This window comes from Nycticebus coucang, chromosome 4, assembly GCF_027406575.1.
Source record: "Nycticebus coucang isolate mNycCou1 chromosome 4, mNycCou1.pri, whole genome shotgun sequence".
Classification (NCBI taxonomy): domain Eukaryota; kingdom Metazoa; phylum Chordata; class Mammalia; order Primates; family Lorisidae; genus Nycticebus; species Nycticebus coucang.
In genome coordinates, this window is record NC_069783.1 from 37103993 (window position 1) to 37124186 (window position 20194).

A 20194-nucleotide genomic window follows, 5' to 3' on the forward strand; every position below is an offset into this window, starting at 1 on the left:
GAAACAAAGTCTCCCTATGTTGCCCTTGGTAGAGTGCTGTAGTGTCACAGCTCACAGCAACCTCAAAACCTTGGGCTTAAGCGATTCTCTTGCCTCAGCCTTCCAAGTAGTTAGGACTACAGGCGCCCACCGCAATGCCTGGCTATTTTTGTTGTTGTTGTCATTGTTATTTAGCAAGCCTGGGCTGGGTTCGAACCCACTAGTCCTGGGGCATGTGGGCTACGGGCGCCGACTTATTTTATAGATTCTTGTTCATCTTTGATGTCTGAATCTCCCTGGTCTTTACCTGTAACTAATGTTTTCCTCCTATTTACTTATATTATTTATTTATTTTTGAGACAGTCTCATTTTATTGTCCTTGGTAGAGTGCCCTGGCATCATAGCTCATAGCAACCTCAAACTCTTGGGCTCAAGCAATTCTTGCCTCAGCCTCCTGAGTAGATGCAACACTCGACTATTTTTAGATACAAGGTCTTGCTCTGGCTGAGGCTGGTCTCGAACCTCTGAGCTCCAGCAATCTACCCACCTTGGCCTCCTAGAGTGCTAGGATTACAGGCATGAGCCACCCCTTCTATTGTTTTAAACGACGTTTATAGGTCCTCCTTTTCCCTATACATTTGTAAAATTAGCAGAGAATTTAATTTTTGCTGCTCCAAACATACTAGTTCTTTAATCTAATGATGGTCTTCTGTTCTCAGCCTCTAAAGCAGCAATTTTCAACGGGTGTGAGGTGTGCTGCAAGGGGATCTTAGGTGTGCCTTGAAAAAAATTTTTTTTTGGCTCAGTGCCTATAGCTCAGCGGCTAGGGCGCTGGCCACATACACCAGAGTTGGCGGGTTCTAACCCAGCTTGGGCCTGCCAGACAACGACAACTACAACCAACAAACAGCTGGGCGTTATGGCAGGTGCCTATAGTCCAAGCTACTTGGGAGGCTGAAAAAAATAAAATAAATAAAAATTAAAAAGAAAAAAATTTTTGTTGTTGTTTTGATAGAGTTTCACTTTATTGCCCTCTGTAGAGTGCTGCAATGTCATAGCTCACAGCAACCTCAAACACTTGGGTTCAAGTGATTCTCTTATCTTAGTCTCTCAGGTGGCTGGGACTATAGGTGCTCACCACAACGCCCAACTATTTTTTTCGTTGTTGTTTAGCAGGCTCAGGCTGAGTTTGAACGCACCAGTCCTCGTGCATGTGGCCGGCGCCCTAACCACTGAGCTACAGGTACCCAGCTTGCCTTGAAAAATTTTAAAGATCAAGGCTAGGTGTGGTGGCTCAGGACTGTAATACTAGCACTCTGGGAGGTCAAGGCAGGTGGATCACCTGAGTACAGTTTGAGACTAGCCTGAGCAAGAACAAGATACTACCCGCCCTAATGAAAAATAGAAAAACTAGCCTGGTAGTGTGGCAGGTACCTATAGTCCCAGCAACTCAGAATGCTAAGGCTAGAGGAGCTCCTGAGGCCAAGAGTTTGAGGTTGCTGTGAACTAGGATGTCACAGCATCCTACCCAGGGCAACAGAGTGAGACTCTGTCTCAAAATACAAAACAAAAAGAAAAACAAAACCATTTCTTAGGGACGGTGCCTGTGGCTCAGTGGGTAGGGCACTGGCCCCATATACCGATATATTATTTTCAAGTTCAAAACATGGTTAAGTATATTCTTTTTTTTTTTTTTTTGATCAACGTAAGTATGCCATGAAAGTTTAACTACAGGTTCAAGTGAGCCATGAGATAAAAAAATCTTGAACAATTCTGCTCTAAAGACAGCCTATAAGCTGTAGTAGTTCCTCATAGCCAGCCACACCAGGGCCTTTGCTGTGACACCACTGACAATCACTAGAAACTAATTACATCACTTCGGAGCTAATACAACAGCAACGAAATTTTAGTTTCCGCTTGAAAGTAAAATTCCTCCCCCCCCCTTTTTTTGTGAGACAAGAGTCTCATTATGTCGCCCTTGGTAGAGTGTAGAGAGCTATGACGTCACAGCTCACAGCAACCTCAAACACTTGGGCTTAAGCAATTCTCTTGTCTCATCCTCTCAAGTAGCTGGGACTATAGGCGCCTGCCACAATGCTCAGCTATTTTTTGTTGTTGTAGTTGTCATTATTGTTTAGCCGGCCCGGACTGGGTTTGAACCCTCTAGCCCAGGTGTATTTGGCCAGCTCCCTACCCACTGAGCTATGGGCACTGAGCCAAATTCCTCTCTTTTTAAGAAGGCCAGCTGGAAAAGGATTATATGCAGGAGATTAATATTATACATATGTATTTACAGAGCCTAGCAAAGGACAGGGGCTCAGTTTTGGCCAAGGATGACATCATCATTTCTAATGAGCCTTTTCTGTACTCTAATAAAACAGTAGTGAGAGATTTATTTAGATGGTTTGTGAAAAGGCAATGGAGGTCCTGTTCACAATGTTGATAATGACTGTGTGGCCTGAGCAAGTTACATCACCTCTTCTGGTCCTTGTTTTTATCATTTATTGTTAAATGAGGAGGCTGAACTAAGATCTATTTGTGGATCTGTGAGTTTACAATTCTATAATGTGTAACATTCAAGTTGAAGAAAATGACTACATCCATCTATTTCCTACCCATTCAAGATAAGGCATGGTAAAAATAAAGGCAGACTGACACTCCACCCAACAGCAGAATAGCCATTCTTCTGAAGTATACGAGGAACACCCTCCAGGACAGGAATTGAACATAAAACAAAGTTGTTGTTGTTTTTTTCTGTTTTTGTTTTTTTTGAGACAGAGTCTCACTTTGTCACTCTGGAGAGAGTGCTATTGCATCGTAGCTCACAGCAACTTCACACTCTTGGGTTTAAGCAATCCTCTTACCTCAACCTCCCGAGTAGCTGGGACTACAGGCGCCCACCACCACGCCTAGCTAGTTTTTCTATTTTTTTTTTTTTTGTAGAGAAAGAGTCTCACTTTGTCACCCTTGGTAGAGTGCCATGGTGTCACAGCTCACAGCAACCTCCAGCTCTTGGGCTTAGGCAATTCTCCTGCCTCAGCCTCCTAAGTAGCTGGGACTACAGGTACCTGCCCCAACACCTGGCTATTTTCTTATTGTAGTTGTCATTGTTGTTTGGCAGGCCCAGGCCAGGTTCAAACCCGCCAGCCCCAGTGTATATGGCTGGCCCCCTAACTGCTGAGCTACAGGCACTGAGCCAGTTTTTCTATTTTTTAAGTAGAGATGGGATGTCACTCTTGCTTAGGCTGGTCTTAAACTCCTGATCTTAAAGGATCTGTCCTTCTTGGCCTCCCAGAGTGCTAGGATTACAAGCATGAGCCACTGCACCCAGCCAGGACAAAGTTTTAAAGTATTAAAATAATATAAAGTATGTTCCCTGACCAAAATAGACAAAGGTTAGAAATCAATAACAGATAAAAAGGATTGGAATTCAAAAATACATTGAAGGGCAGTGCCTGTGGCTCAGTGAGTAGGGTGCTGGCCCCATATACCAAGGGTGGTGGGTTCAAACCTGGCTCTGGCCAAACTGTAACAAAAAAGTAGCCAGGTGTTGTGGCGCGCGCCTATAATCCCAGCTACTTGGGAGGCTGAAGCAAGAGAATCACCTAAGCCCAGGAGCTGGAGGTTGCTGTGAGCTATGATGTCACAGCACTCTACCGAGGGTGACAAAGCAAAACTCTGTCTCTAAGAAAAAAAGAGAAAAAAATACGTTGAAGTTAAGCAACACATGCCTAAAAAACTAACGGGTTATGGAAGAAATAAAAAAGGAAATAAAAAAATACTTTGAGATGAATGAAAATAGCCCTTACGGGAAAACTGATAGCTATAAATGCTTATATTCAAAAAGATGAAAGATCTCAAAACAATAACCTAGCTTTGTACCTTAAGATATTGGAAAGAGAAGAGCAAACTAAACCTAAAGCAAGCAGAAGGCTGGCCAATGGCTCAGGCCCGTAATTCCGGTGATTTGGGAGGCCAACACAGGAGGATCACTTGAAGGTAGGAGTTTGAGACAAGCCTGGGCAATAGCAAGACCCTTTCTCTAGATATCTTTTAAAAATTATCTAAGTAGCGGCGCCTGTGGCTCAGTCGGTAAGGTGCCGGCCCCATATACCCAGGGTGGCGGGTTCAAACCCGGCCCCGGCCAAACTGCAACCAAAAAAAATAGCCGGGCGTTGTGGCGGGCGCCTGTAGTCCCAGCTACTCGGGAGGCTGAGGCAAGAGAATTGCTTAAGCCCAGAAGCTGGAGGTTGCTGTGAGCTGTGTGAGGCCCCGGCACTCTACCGAGGACCATAAAGTGAGACTGTGTCTCTACAAAAAAAAAAAAAAAAAAAAAATATCTAAGTATGGTGGCTCATGCCTGTAGCCCCAGCTACTTCAGAGGCTGAGGCAGGAAGATCATTTGAGCCCAGGAGTTCAAGGCTGCCCTGAGCTATGATGGTACCAGTATACTTACTCCTATTCAACAGACAACAGAACAAAAGCCTGTCTCTTCAACAAACAAATAAATAAAAAACTCCCAAATATCAAAACACAAAGCAAGCAGAAAGAAGGCAATAAATAAGAGCAGACATAAATAAAACAGAGAATAGAAAGACTGTTATGAAAAATGAATGAAACCAAGTTATTTATTTATTTTTGTATTTTGTTTTATTTCTTGCAGTTTTTTGGCCAGGGCTGGGTTTGAACCCACCACCTCCGGTATATGGGGCTGGCACCCTTGAGCCACAGGAGCTGCCCCCCAGGTTAGTTTTTTAAAAGTAAGAACAAAATTGATGAACTTTTTAGCTAGACTGACCAAGAAAAAGATAAAAGAAAGCTCAAATAAGCCAAATCAAAAACAGGAGACATTGGGCAGTGCCTGTGGCTCAAGGAGTAGGGCGCTGGTCCCATATGCCGGAGGTGGCGGGTTCAAACCCAGCCCCGGCCAAAAAAAAAAAAAAAACACACACACAAAAAAAAAACAGGAGACATTATGCTAACGTATAGAAATGAAAATGATCATAAAGAAATACTATGAATAATTATATGCTAATAAATTAGATAAACAAAATACACACATTCCTAGAAAAATACAAACAAAACTGACTCAAAAAGAAACAGACAATCTGGGCTGGGTGTACAGTATACAGTGGCTTACACTGTAATCCTAGCACTCTGGGAGGCTGAAGTGGGAGGACTGCTTGAGGTCAGGAGTTGAGAGACCAGTCTGAGCAAGAGCAGACCCCATCTACTAAGAATAGGAAAATTAGTTGTGTGGATGTCTATAGTACCAGCTACTCAGGAGGATGAGATAGGATTGCTTGAGCCCAGCAGTTTGAGGTTGCTGTAAGCTAGGCTGATAACAGAGTGAGACTTTGTCTCAAAAAAAAAAGAAAAGAAAAGAAATATGACTCCGTGCCCATAGCTCAGTGGTTAGGGCACCGGCCACATACACGGGGGCTGGGTTCGAACTCGCTATCCTCGGTATATGGGCCCAACGCCCTACTCACTGAGCCACAGGCACCACCCAAAGCGGAATACTTAACATACTCTATGTAGCCAATGTTACCCTGATACCAAGACCAAAGACATCACCAAAGTACAGACCAAGATCTTTTGTGAATATAGATCCATAGATCTTTAACAAAGTATTAGCAAAGGATAATATGGCAGTGATAGCTAAGGGGCTTCTTTACAAGGTGCTGAAATGTTTTAAAACTGATTGTGGTGATGGTTGTACAGTCTAAAAACTATAGGCATACTTTGGAGATACTGCAGTTTACTTGTGGACCACCATAACAAAGCAAACATTGTAAAAACAAACAAACAAACAAACAAAAAAAACAAAGCAAACATTGTAATAAAGTGACTCACACAAATTTCTGGGCTTCCTAGTGCATATGAAAGTAATGTTTACACTACACTGTGGTCTATCAAGTGTGAAATAGCATTATGTCTAAAATGTGTACATAGCAATTTAAAAATACTTTTTTGCTAAAAAATGCTAATGATCATCTGAGCTGTCAATGAGTTGTGATCATTTTTGCTGGTGAAGGTCTTGCCTCAAGGTTGATGGCTGCTGAATGATGAGGTGGCAGAGTGATGCTTTTTGTTTTTGTTTTTTAAAGAAGAGACAAGGTCTGGCTATTTAACTAGAGCAATCCCTTCAACCAAAGTGATGAGATTACAGTGATGAGACATTGTACCCAGCCTCATGGTAATGGTTTCTGAAGACTGGGCTGGTGGCGGTAACAATTTCTTAAAATAAGACAACAATGAAGTTTGCTGTAGTGATTGACTCTTCCTTTCATGAAAGATTTCTCTGTAGCATGCAATGCTGTTTGATAGCATTTGACCCACAGTAGAATGTCTTTTGAAATTTGAGTCAATTCTCTCAATACTATCATTGTTTTATCAATTAGGTTTATGTAATATTCTAAATCCTTTTTTGTCATTTCAATAACATTCACAGCATTCATTAATCAGGAATAGATTCCATTTCAAGAAACCACTTTCTTTGCTCATCCATAAGAAGCAACTCCTTATTTGTTCATTTTATCATGAGATTGAAGCAATTGAGTTGCATCTTCAGACTCCAGTTTTCATTCTCGTTCTTGCTAGTTCTATCACCTCTGCAGTTACTTCTTCCACTCACGTCTTACATTCCTCAAAGTCATCCATAAGAGTTGGAATCAACTTCCTCCAAACTTCTGTTCATGTTGATATTTTAACCTCCTCTCATGAATCACAAATGTTCTTAACAGCATCTAGAATGTTGAATCTTTTCCAGAAGGTTTTCAACTGACTTTGCCCAGACCCATCACAGGAATCACTATCTATGGCAGATATAATCTCCTGAAATGTATTTCTTAAATGATAAGACTTCAAAGTCAAAATTATTCCTTGATCCATGGGCTGCAGGATAGATGGTGTGTTAACAGGCATGAAAACAACATTTTCCTTGTATATTTCCATTAGAGCTTTTGAGTAATCAAGAGGTACATTGATACATTGTCAATGAGCAGTAATATTTTGAAAGTAATCATTTATTTATTTGTCTATTTATTTATTTATTATTGAGACAGAGTCTCATTCTGTTGCCAAGGCTACAGCACAGTGGTGTCATCACTGCTCACTCCACAGTAGAACTTGCTGCTTCACCTTGCACTTTTAGAGATGGTTTCTTTCCTTCAACCTCATGAACCAACCTCTGTTAGCTTCCAATTTTCCTTTTGCAGCTTCCTCACCTGTTTCAGTCTTCACAGATATGAAGAGTCAGGGTCTTATTCTGGATTAGGCTTTGGAGTAAGGCTTGTGGCTGGTTTCCTCTTCTATTTAGATCACTAAAACTTTCCCCATATCAGCAATAAGGCTGTTTCGCTTTCTTAACATTTGTGCATTCAGAGTAGCACTTTTAATTTCCTTCAAGAACTGTTCCTTTGCATTCACTACTTGGCTAACTATTTCGTGCAAGTGCCCTAGCTTTCAGCTTATCTCAGCTTTTGACATGCCTTATTCAATAAACTTAATCATTTCTAGCTTTTGATTTAAAAGTTAGAGATGTACAACTCTCCTTTTCATTTGAACGCTTAGAGGCCATTGGAGGGTTAATTGGCCTAATACCAATATTGTTGAATAGGGAACAGGAGGCCAGGGAGAGATGGGGGAATGGTCAGTTGTGGAGCAGTCAGAACACACACAGCATTTATCAATTAAGTTCACTGTCTTATATGAGTGAATTTCATGGTGCTCCTAACAAATCACAATAGTACGATCAAAGATCACTCACTGATCACAAATCACCATAATAGATACAATAATAATGATAAATCTGAGGCAGGCCTGGTGGTCATGCCTCTAATTTTAGAACTGTGGGAGGCTGAGACAGAAGGATTGCTCGAGCTCAGGAGTCTGAGACCAGCCTGAGCAAAAGTGAAACCCTGTCTCTACTAAAAATAGAAAAACTAGCCTGGCATTATGGCGTGCTCCTGTATTCCCAGCTACTCGGAAGGCTGAGGCAGGAGGATCCCTTGAATCCAAGAGTTTGAGGTTGCTGTGAGCTATGATGATACCACACTCTACCCAGGGTGAGAGAGTGAGACTCTGTCTCACCTCCAAAAATAAAAAATAATAATGAGGAAGTTGAGGATTACCAAAATGTGACACAGACACACAAAGTGAGCACATGCTATTGGGAAAAATGGCACTGATAGATTTGTTTACTTACAAAAGGAGACTTGAAGGCCAAACTGGCAGCAATGGTGAGGGCAGGGTCCAAACAGCGGAAGATGGATCCAAACAGCATCAGTTTGCCGATTCTCACATCCACGGGCAGAGAGGCCAAGTGATAGCCTAGAGGGGTCAACTTTTCATCTGGAGTTAATGCTCCCAAGTCTCGTAATCGTATTTTTGAGGCACGGAGAGAATCAGTGTGTGGAGGTTCAATGAGCCGAGAGAACACAGATTGGAGACTATGGGTGCTAAACATCTCTAAAATTTTAATTCTGAAAAAAAAAAAAAAGAAAACAAAATAATAATTTGTCAATTTTACTTTTTGGTAGGATAACACAGAGAAATAATTTCTTGAGTGAGTGAGAATCATTTATAATTTCCTGGATACATCCTTTTTTTTTTTTTTAATGGAGACAGGGTCTTGCTCTATTATCCAGGCATCATAATAGCTCACTGCAATATCTATAGATTTTTTATAGAGATGGGGTATCAAGGCGGGGCACAGTGGCTCATGCCTATAATCCCAGCACTCTGGGAGGCTGAGGTGGGTGGATTGCCTAAGCTCAGGAGTTTGAGACAAGCCTAAACAAGATTGCATTGTGGTGGGCACCTGTAGTCCCAGCTACTCGGGAGGCTGAGGCAAGAGAATCGCTTGAGCCCCAGAGTTGAGGTTACTGTGAACTATGATGCCATAGCACTCTACCAAGGGTAACAAAATGAGACTCTGTATTAAGAAAAAACAAAAAAGAAAAATAAGAGATGGGTATCATCTTGTTCAAGCTGGTCTCAAACTACTGGCCTCAAGTAAGCTTCCTGCTTCAGCCTCCCAAAATGTTAGAATTACACACGTGAGCCCACTGTGACTGCTTACATACTACACAATGCTAGCTTGATAAAATTTTAAAAATCTCTTTATGTTTTCTAATTCTGCTAGCAATAAACTATAGAAACATTCAGATTTTGAAATGGATTCATATTCAGAATAGCATTTTTTCCTAAAAACTTTCAAAATGCTTCTTTCTGTAATAGTGGGTTCTAATTATGAAACAATTCAAATGACAAAAGATAACAAGTGTTGGAGAGGATGTGGAGAAATTGGAACCCCTTCATGCTCTTGGTGAAAATGTAAAATGGTATACCTCCTGTGGAAAACAGGATGAAGAGTCCTCAAAAAATTAAAGATAGAACTACCATGAGATTCAGCAATCACACTTTCTGGGTATACATCCAAAAGAACTGAAATCAGGATTTTTTTTTTCAGACAGAGTCTTATTTTGTCACCCTCAGTAGAGTGCCATGGCATCACACTCACTGCAACCTCCAACTCTTTTTTTTTTTTTGTAGAGACAGAGTCTCACTGTACCGCCCTCAGGTAGAGTGCCATGGCGTCACACGGCTCACAGCAACCTCCAACTCCTGGGCTTATGCGATTCTCTTGCCTCAGCCTCCCGAGCAGCTGGGACTACAGGCGCCCGCCACAACGCCCGGCTATTTTTTTGCTGCAGTTTGGCCGGGGCTGGGTTTGAACCCGCCACCCTCGGCCTATGGGGCCGGTGCTCCACTCACTGAGCCACAGGCGCCGTGCTTAAGCGATTCTCTTGCCTCAGCCTCCCGAGTAGCTGAGACTACAAGCGCCTGCCGCAATGCCTGGCTATTTTTTGCTACAGTTGCCACTGCTGTTTTAGCTGGCCTGAGCCAGGTTTGAACCCATCACCCTCGGTATATGGGACCGAGGTAGCTCCCTACCTGCTGAGCCACAGGTGCCGCCCCCTCCACCCTTTTTTTTGAGACAGTCTCACTCTGCTGTCCCAGACTACAATAGAGTGCTATGGTGTCACCCTAGCTCACAGCAACCTCAAACTCCTGGATCAAGTGATCTTCCTGGCTCAGCTTCCCCAGTAGCTGGGACTATGGGCACCTGGTACAATGCCTAGCTAATTTTGTTGTTCTTTTTTTTTTGTTTTTGAGACAGAGTCTCACTCAGTCACCTGGGGTTGAGACTCTGGCATCATAGCTCACAGCAATCTCAAAACTCTTGGGCTCGAGTGATTCTTTTGTTCCAGCCTTCCAAATAGCTAGGACTACAGGTGCTCAATACAACATCCGGGTTTTTTTTTTTGTTTTTTTTTTTTTAGGCGATGGGGTCTCACTCTTGCTTAGGATGGTCTCTAATTCCTGAGTTCAGGCAATCCACCTGCCTTGGCCTCCCTGCTGGGATTATAGGCATGAGCCACTGTGCCCAGCCTGAAATCAGAATCTTGAACAGATATTTTCTTTTTCTTTCTTTTTTTTTGAGACAGAGTCTGAAGCTGTCGCCCTAGGTAGAATGCCATGGTCTCACAGCTCACAGCAACCTCAAACTCCTGGGCTTAAGCAATTTTCTTGCCTCAGTCTCCCAAGTAGCTGGGACTACAGGCGCCCACCATAACGCCTGGCTGTTTTTTAGTTGCAGTTGTTTAGTTGGCCCGGGCCAGGTTTGAACCTGCCAGCCTCAGTATATGTGGCTGGCGCCCTCCCCACTGAGCTACGCCGCCGCCTTAAACAGATATTTTCAGTCTCACGTTCACTGCAGCATTAGGCATAACAGCCAGGATGCAGAAATGACCTAAATGTCCATTGAGAGGTGAGTGGATAAAGAAATGCAGTATGGACATACAATGCAATGGAATACTATTCAGTTTTTTGGGGTTTTTTTTCCGTTTTTGGCTGGGGCTACCCGCCACCTCCAGCATATGGGGCCAGTGCCTTACTCCTTTGAGCCACAGGCACCGCCCCACTATTCAGTTTTTAAAAAGAAGGAAATTCTGCAATATTCAACATGCGTGAAACTTTGAGGACATTATTCCAAGTGAAATAAGCCAGTCACAAAAAGGTAAGTACTGTATGATCTCACTCAGGTGAGGTATCTACAGAAGTCAAACTCACAGAAGCAGAGAGTAGAACGGGAGTTGCCAGGGCTGGGGGTGAAGGGGAAATTGGGAGTTGCCGTACAACAGGTATAAACTTTCAGTTATACAAGATGAGTAAGTTCTAGAGTTCTGCTGTTCAACACTGTGTCTTTAGTAAGCATATTGTGTTGTACACTTAACAATTTCTTTTTTTTTTTTTTTTTTTGTGGTTTTTCGCCGGGGCTAGGTTTGAACCTGCCACCTCCTGCATATGGGACCGGGGCCCTACTCCTTGAGCCACAGGCGCCGCCCAACTTAACAATTTCTTACCTCAGCTCACCTTTGCCCACCAGTGACCTTGCGAGCACAAACCTGAATAATGTGGCTTGTGCCAAGCTCAGAGAACTACGAGGGCACCCATGCCTGTCAGACTCTACCCAGGGGCACAGATGGATTGGTAAATGGTGCTGTTGGAGAAATTTTTATTTTCGAAGCACAGACTCTGTTTCATTCTTGCACCCTTCACTCTCCACCCATTCCTCTGGGTGGTTAGAATCCAGAGCATGTTTGACTGGCAGGGTCTGATTCCTGTCGTCCCCAGCCACTTGGCCTACCCTGGAGTGCTGTAATGTGTAGGAATTTCTGACTATGCTGACTTATTTCTCCACCAGGCCCACACCAAATGTTTGGCATCAGTCTCTGGGGCCAGCATAGATCCCTAGATCGTGATTTAACACCAGGTTGCATTAGCTGCCCAAGTACCCGTGTTTCCACCCAATATTTTTGGTGCTTGAAGATGGGGCAAGGGGAGTTATTTAAAATAAATACAATCCAAGGTGGCAGGTGGTGCCTGTGGCTCAGTGGGTAGGGTGCTGGCCCCATATCCCAAGGTTAGCGGGTTCAAACCCAGCCCCGGCCAAACTGCAACAAAAAAATAGCTGGGCGTTGTGGCAGGCACCTGTAGTCCCAGCTACTTGTGAGGCCGAGGCAAGAGAACTGCCTAAGTCCAGGAGTTGGAGGTTGCTATGAGCTGTGTAACGCCACAGCATTCTATCGAGGGCGATAGAATGAGACTCTGTCTCTACCAAAAAAAAAAAAAATCCAAGGTGGCAGTACAGGATACCTTTTGTTTTAAATTTTTTGGACTATGGCTGGGCACAGTGACTCATATCTGTAATTCTAGCACTCTGGGAGGCTGAGGAGGATGGACTGCTTGAGCTTAGGAGTTCAAGACCAGCCTGAGTAAGAGTGTGACCCCATTTCTACTAAAAATAGAAAAAAAACCTAGCTGGGCATGGTGTATGTGGCTGGAGCCCTAGCTGCTGAGCTACAGGCACTGAGCCACCTCAAATGTATTCTTAAGCTCTATTTCAGACCCATGCTCTGCAGTATAAGAGATCTTTATGTGCAGAATGGTAAAGACAACCCTGAAGAACTCTTTCGTCACAAATGAATGAATTCATCCATGTCCATTCTTAGCAAAATACCCTCTAGTAGGAAAAGGAAAACTTGGAACCTAACAGGGTGAGAAACATTTAGCTCTTTTGGAAATAGAACAGAAAAATCAAGATGTCACCTTAGACACAGCTGTTCCAATGGCACTCTTTGTATTTCTGGTAGCTGCTGTTTTAAAAGCTGGTGATTGTAGTGATGGCTAGTGAATAAATGGAAGCAGACCCCAGATGCAACACGGCCTGCTCGACCTTTTCTTTGCAGAGCATTGGCTTGAGATACAAAAGTATCCTCTAGACTTTCCATCCCTTTGCCGGCATCATATCTATAAAGAAAAAAAAAAAACATATAAAATAGAGTTATTTTATAAAGAAGTAGCCAAGACTCCTTGGCATGGACAGAACAGATAAACCACTTTACTCCTCCAGAAGGACATGGTGCTAAATCAGAGCTAGTGCTGATTTAAATGATACGACATGTCACTATATAGAGTTTTTCTTTTTTTTTTTTTTTTTTTTTGAGACAGAGCCTCAAGCTGTCGCCTTGGTTAGAGTGCCATGGCATCATAGCTCAAAGTAACCTCCAACTCCTGGGCTCAAGTGATTCTCCTGCCTCTGCCTCCCAAGTAGCTGGGACTACAGGCGCCTGCCACAATGCCCGGCTATTTTTTGGTTGCAGCCGTCATTGTTGTTTGACAGGCCCTGGGCTGGATTCAAACCTACCAGCTCAGGTGTATGTGGTTGGTGCCTTAGCTGCTTGAGCCACAGGTGCCGAGCCATATATAGAGTTTCTTTATCCAACTTTTATTCTTCCAAGCACAGGAAAAACCATTCATTGCTCTAAGGTAAAACCTTAAGCTTTCCACCCTTGTTTGACTTTAAGTTCACGGTCCTAGCTGTAGAGTTACTCACATATCCACATATAGTTTTCATAAAGAAACAAAGACCTTTTTTCAAGAAGTAATGCATGCAGCTTAATAGCATTAGCCATTATCATCTCTGCCTCTCTAAATGGGGCCTCTTTAGCCGCTCCCTTACATCACCAAAGAGAATACCTCTTTTCTTTCATTTTCCCAGAATCAATGACATAGACAACGTCATCGATAGTTATGGATGTCTCAGCAATGTTGGTGGAAATTATAATCTTAGTTACACCTATAGGAGGTTTTAAAAACACAGCCTGCTGCTCTTCACTGGATAGAGATGAGTGAAGTGGATGAATAACACATCTGAAAGGAAACAAAAGTGCATTAAGTATTATAGCACAAAGCACTAAAATTGGATTTCAGTGGGTGAATTTCTATCAAAACTAAAAATATGACTCCAAGTATCAGCAGCTTCTCTGCCAGCAATTCTCACCAGGTCCCACTCTTCTAAATGGAAAGGTTCTTTCTGATGCTTACAAAGTATTTACTTAGTTATAGGAACTAAAAATCTAGTACCAACTTGGAAAAAACGCTGGAGTGTATATAATTCTGTAGCAAATAACTAAGAGGAATAAATAATTGATATCCTATAAGTAACAAACCTAGAGCACACTAACTAGCAAAGAATCATTTCATCTTTACCTTTAAATCCAGAGAAAGAGAGGCAGACAATAATGTAAGCTAAAACATTTCATTCTTACATTTCTAGGGTGTTCCTTTGTCAAACAGTTTCCCCCTTAGATATGAAGACACACCCAGTGTGTCTTGCTACTGGAAGAGGAACCAATGAAAATAATTTTCTCTCAAAATGGTAGGCTTTCTTCACTGTTACTAATGCTGGCTTCTTCACTACCTGGGAATCTAGTAACTGGAATTACATCCAAGTTTGCTGAGTATGCAAAGTAAAGAGAAATATTTTTTCTTTAATAAAATGGAAATAATTGATTTTATGGGACAATCAGGTTTGTCCATGTCCAGCTGGCATAAACAAACATATGCTTGAAGAGTGATACAGGGTCTAAAGAGGGGGTTAACTATAAAAGAGACCTTTCTGGTTATTCATCTTTGTAGACACTGCAATGGATGATTGAGGACATAGAAAACAATTAGCTTACCGATTACTACGTCTGTTGTTGAAAAGAGCATTGGACTGTAGCTGTTCATAAAGCATTTTGATTTCTGCTAGTCCCGGTAGAAATACAAGTATAGCACCTAGATATACATATATATGTAATAAATATGATAAATGTAAAAAGGAAAAAGTAACATAGATTAGCAAGCTATTTTAAACCCCAAATGCAATTTTGTAAGAATTTTTCATTATCAGTTTTCCTTGTAAGGTCCCCAAGGATCCAAATAAACCATGTTTTGTCCACATTCTCTGAGTCAGTAAGGGACAAAAATGGAGTAATACTATATATTCTTCCACAATAGGAAAGATGGGGTTGTGTAAAAGTATAATGCCTATAAATACAAGGCCAAGAATTATTAGCTGAGCTCTTTAAAACATACTTCTTCAGAGCAGTGGCCACTGACATTGTTTCTGTAGGAAGCGTTATCTTTCTAACCTTGTAGGACAAAGACTCTTCTCTCTACTAATAAATAAAATCCATAAATATTTTTACTGTAAATGAGAAAAAAATATATGTGTAATTGGCTGGCAATCTGGTAATAAAAAATCAGATATATTTTACAGAGATAGAACAGTTTGCGGACTTTTAAATTCTATGTGAGAGAAAAGAAGCAGTGACAATTGAATCTTCTGTGATAAGAGCTGTCACTTAGAAATAATCGCCTTCTTTTGTGATTTATTTTGAAATGAAATTGAAGGTTCTTTACTAGCCTCTCCTTTAATACCACAAATATTTGCTGGGTACCAATGTCAGGTCTGAGTGAGGTGCAATAAGGATCTGCCCACAAAGAACTCACAACCAATTATTTAGTCACAGTTATCCTCCCACTAAATAAGGAATCTAGGCTCAGTGCCCATAGCACAGTAGTTACAGTGCCAGCCACATACATCAGGCCTGGTGGGTTCGAACCTGACCCGGGCCAGCTAAACAATGACAACTGCAATAAGAAAATAGCCGGGTCTTATCGCGGCAGCACCTGTAGTCCCAGCTACTTGGCAAGGGAATCGCTTAAGCCCAAGAGTTTGAAGTTGCTGTGAGCTGTGATGCCACAGCACTCTACTGAGGGTGACACAGTGAGACTCTGTCTGAAAATAAATAAATAAATAAATAAATAAATAAGGAGTCTAAATTATTATAAAAATGGAACTCTGAAGAAGGCCAAAAGGCATCTTGCAGCATTTTTAATACTTCAGAATATACAAGGAACATTGACACACATCATCTCAGTCCTCCTTGCCATATATTAAAAAGGTTATTAGTATCCCTGCAAGTGATTCAGTACCTTGTGACTCAGGTCACAGAGTTAGTAAGCTTGGACACAAACCTAGGGTTTCTGGCACCAGATTTTGTTCTTTCCATTATATACCCCATGCTAGTCTCTGCCAGAAAATAATCTATGTGGATGTAAACAAACTTGTACCTATTTTTATGTGTCTTATGATCTGCTCTGCCCTCATGGCTTGGCCACCTATGTCAAAGGTATCTTTGATACTCACAAATATCTCACTAATTCCCTATCCAATGTATCTACTCTGCTTTGAATTCGGATAATTCTGTAACATTTCTTTTTGGCTGCTATGCCCGATTTCCTTTCAGATGAAACAAGATATTCAGTCCAATGATAATGCATTAGCCAAAAGTGACTACTTGCCAAGAAAAGAGAAACAAGGCTCTTTAATCATTTTATATGGCTCACAAGTCTCTTTAGAAAACACCACATAATAACTAAAGCAGAAAAGGGCAGCCATTCTCATTTCTCTTAAAGACCTTATGAGCACATAAAGCAATTTTTGATGTTATTCTATTTAATGATCACTCAACATCAGCTGTTCTTCCTTAATTTGTGCAACAAATATTAACATGTATATTTACTGTGCACCTAAATGTTCTAGGAACTGTTCTGAGATATGAGAAATACAGTGGTGAACAAGAAATCCCTATTCTTTTTTCTTTTTTTTGAGACAGAGCCTCAAGCTGTCGCCCTAGGTAGAGTGCCGTGACATCACAGCTCACAGCAACCTCCAACTCCTGGGCTCAAGCAATTCTCCTGCCTCAGCCTCCCAAGTAGCTGGGACAACAGGCACCCGCCACAACGCCCAGCTATTTTATGGTTGCAGCTGTCATTGTTGTTTGGCAGGCTTGGGCTGGATTCGAACCTGCCAGCTCAGGTGTATGTGGCTGGTGCCTTAGCCGCTTGAGCTACAGGTGCCGAGCCAGAAATCCCTATTCTTAAGGAGCTTACATTCTGATGAGAAAGATAGTAAGCAAAACTCTCATTTCACACAGTGTTCACAAGTGCTACAATGAAAATAATCATTTGGGGTATTATGATAGAGGAAGGAGGCGACAGATAGGGTGGTCTGCAGAGGCGACATCTGAGCAGAAACCCGAATGATGTGAAGAGTTCGGATATGAAAAGATCTGGGGTATTCGATCTGGGTCGAAGGGGCTACAAATGAAGTTAAGAAGTCCACTGGACTGGACGACTGAATAAAGGAGAAGTAGTGACTGCTGTATGATGGGAGTGGTGATGGTAACAATAAGTGTACAGCTGACCCTTGAACAACACAGATCTGAACTGCACAGGTCTACTTATACGCGAATTTTTTTCAATACATATGTTGGAAAACTTTTTGGAGATTTGTGACAATTTGAAAAAACTAGGAGACAAACTGTATTGCCTGGAAATATTGAAAAAATTAAGAAAAACTTAGGTATGCCATGAATGTATAAAATATATGTAGGCATTAGTCTACTCTTATCATTTACTATGATAAAATACACACATATCTACTATAAAAGGTTAGAATTGATAAAAACTTATGCACACACTTATAGACCACACATAATGCCATTTAAAAGTCAAGAGAAATGTAAACAAATGTAGATAGAATCCTAACTGCATGGAATTAACCATAGTATATACTGCACCACTGGAATAACTTAGCAGCTACCTCCTGTTGCTACTGCAATGAGCTCAAGTGTTGTATCTGCTTAAAATACTGTGTGACGCTAATCATCTCCAATCAGCAGTTTGTCCAGTAAATTGCATGGCATAGTAAAAAGTGACCTCTCATGGTTCTTTCATATTTTTCATTGTGTTCAGTTCAAGACTGCAAACCCTGAATGACACCACAGGCCCTGTATGAAGTGCCACTAGTGATGCTGGAAATGCCCCCAAGAAGCAGAGAAAGTCATGACATTACAAGAAAAAGTTGAATTGCTTGATAAGTACCGTAGATTGAGTCTGCTGGTGCAGCTGTCTGCCATTCCAAGATAAGTGAATCCAGTGTAAGGAACATGTAAAACGAGAAAATCTGTGAAGCTTTTCCTGCAGCTGTGCCAGCAAGTGTGAAAACTCATGAAATACCTTATCTCATATTGAAAATATAGCTTTTATTTATTTTATTTTATTTTTTTGGAGACAGAGTCTCACTCTGCTGCCCCTGTTAGAGTGCTGTGGCATCACAGCTCACAGCAACCTCAAACTCTTGGGGCAATTGCCTCAGCCTCCTAAGTAGCTGGGACTACAGGCACCCACTGCAACGCCCAGCTAATTTTTGTTGAGGCTGTCATGATTGTTGTTTAGCTGGCCCGGGCCGGGTTCGAACCTGCCAGCCTCCGTATATGTGGCCGGCGCCGTAACCACTGTGCTATGGGCACTGAGCTGAGAATGAAGCTTTTATATAGGTTCAGGATTGCAGTAAGAAAGGCATACCTACAGACTCTGATGGATTTGAGAAAAAGCAGTCACTTTATGACAACTTAAAAGCAAAAAGGCGGGTGAAGGATCTAAAGCCAGAGAATTTAATGTCAGCAAAGGATGGTTTGATAATTTTGGAAAGAGGTCTGGCTTAAAAAATCCAAAATAACAGGAGAAGCTGCTTCTGCCAAGAAGCAGCAGATACCATAAGAAAATCCTTGAGGAGAAAGAATATCTGCCTGAACAGGTTATTCATGAAAACAATGGTGCCCTATTATGGAAAAAAATACCACAAAGGACATTAATTAGTAAGAAAGAGAAGTGAGCACCAGGATTTAAGGGAGGAAGAGATAGGCTATTTCTACTGTTTTGTGCAAAGGCACTCAGGTTTGTGATCAGGACTACCCTTATCTATAATAAACACCAGCTGCCAGTCTTTTTGTTGTATAAAGCCTGGACCATGAGAACCCTTCTTATGGTTTCATCAGTGCTGAAGTCAGGAAGTACCTTGCCAGTAAGGGATTGCCTTTTAAAGTCCTTTTGATATTGCACAATGCCTCTGGCTACCCAGAGCCCCATGAGTTCAACATCAAAGATATCAAAGTGTTCTACTTGCCTTCAAACACAATGTCTCTAATTCCGCCTCCAGATCAGGGGGTCACAAGGATCTTTAAGGTTAATTACACATGGTACTCTACAGAAAGGACTGCCATATTATGGAAGAGAACCCTGATAGAGAGAACATCATGAAAGTCTGGAAGGATTATCTCATTGTGGATGCCATCACTGCTATAGAAAAAGCTGTGAAAGCCATCAAGCCTAAAACAAAAAATCCTTGCTGGAGAAAACTGTGTTCCGATTGTGCATGATTCACAGGATTTACACAGAGCCCATCAAGGAAGAGACTGTGGATGTGGCAAAACGGTGGTGGTGGTGGGGAAGGACTTCAAGATATGGATCTTGGAGAGTTCGAGGGTTACCAGGCATCACACCAGAGGAATTAATAGAAGACAACATGATGGAGACGAATGCTTCTGCACTAGTGCCAAACAATGAAGAAGAGGACAGTGCCAGAAAACAAAGTGACACTGGACATTATGGCAGAAGGGTTTTGAGAATTCAAGATGGCTTTTGACCTCTTTTACAACGAGGACCTTGTATAATATGGGCACTGAAACTAAAGCAAACAGTGGAAGGAGGATTGGCACCAGACAGAAACATTTTTAGAGAAATGAAGAAACAAAGTCAGACAGAAGTTATGATTTAGGTCTTCAAAGCTCCACCGGGTGTGGCTGCCTTCCTGCCTCCTCTGTGTCCTCCTCCTCAATGCGAAGACAATGAAGATGAAGAACTTTCATTCACTTCTGCTTCAGAGTAGAAAATATATTTTCTCTTATGATTTTCTTAATATTTTCTTTTCTTTACCTTACTTTATTGTAAGTATATAATACATATAACATATAAAATATGTGTTAATTGACTATTTACATTATAGGTAAGTCTTCCTGTCAACAGAAGGCTATTAGTATGGTAAGTAAAAAGTTAAATGAAGATTTTTGACTGCAGTGGACACCTCAATCCTCTTATTGTTCAAGGGTCAGCTATATTATCATAATTATAATTTTTTTTTTTTTTTCTTTCTGAGACAGAGCCTCAAGCTGTTGCCCTGGGTAAAGTGCTGTGGCATACAGCTCACAGCAATCTCCAACTCCTGGGCTTAAGCGAGGACTTAAGTAGCTGGGACTATACGCGCCCACTACAATGCCAAGCTATTTTTTAATTGTAGTTGTCATTGTTGTTTGGCAGGCCCAAGCTGGATTTGAACCCACCAGCTCTGGTGTATGTGGCTGGCACCTTAGCTGCTTGAGCTACAGGCGCCGAGCCTATAATTATAATATCA

The 20194-nt window shown here is 41.7% G+C and overlaps 1 protein-coding gene across 4 annotated transcripts in view; it reads right to left on the reverse strand.

Moving 5' to 3' along the window:
- DHX57 (DExH-box helicase 57) overlaps positions 1-20194 on the reverse strand; it is a 91190-nt gene that overhangs the window by 18369 nt on the left and 52627 nt on the right. For all 4 annotated transcript variants that reach the window (XM_053587730.1, XM_053587734.1, XM_053587731.1 and 1 more), the window contains 4 exons: positions 14574-14670; positions 13588-13761; positions 12658-12858; positions 8189-8465 (listed from right to left, as the gene is read on the reverse strand). In XM_053587730.1, coding sequence (XP_053443705.1) covers positions 8189-8465; positions 12658-12858; positions 13588-13761; positions 14574-14670 — 749 coding nt within the window. The remainder of the gene's footprint in view (positions 1-8188; positions 8466-12657; positions 12859-13587; positions 13762-14573; positions 14671-20194) is intronic.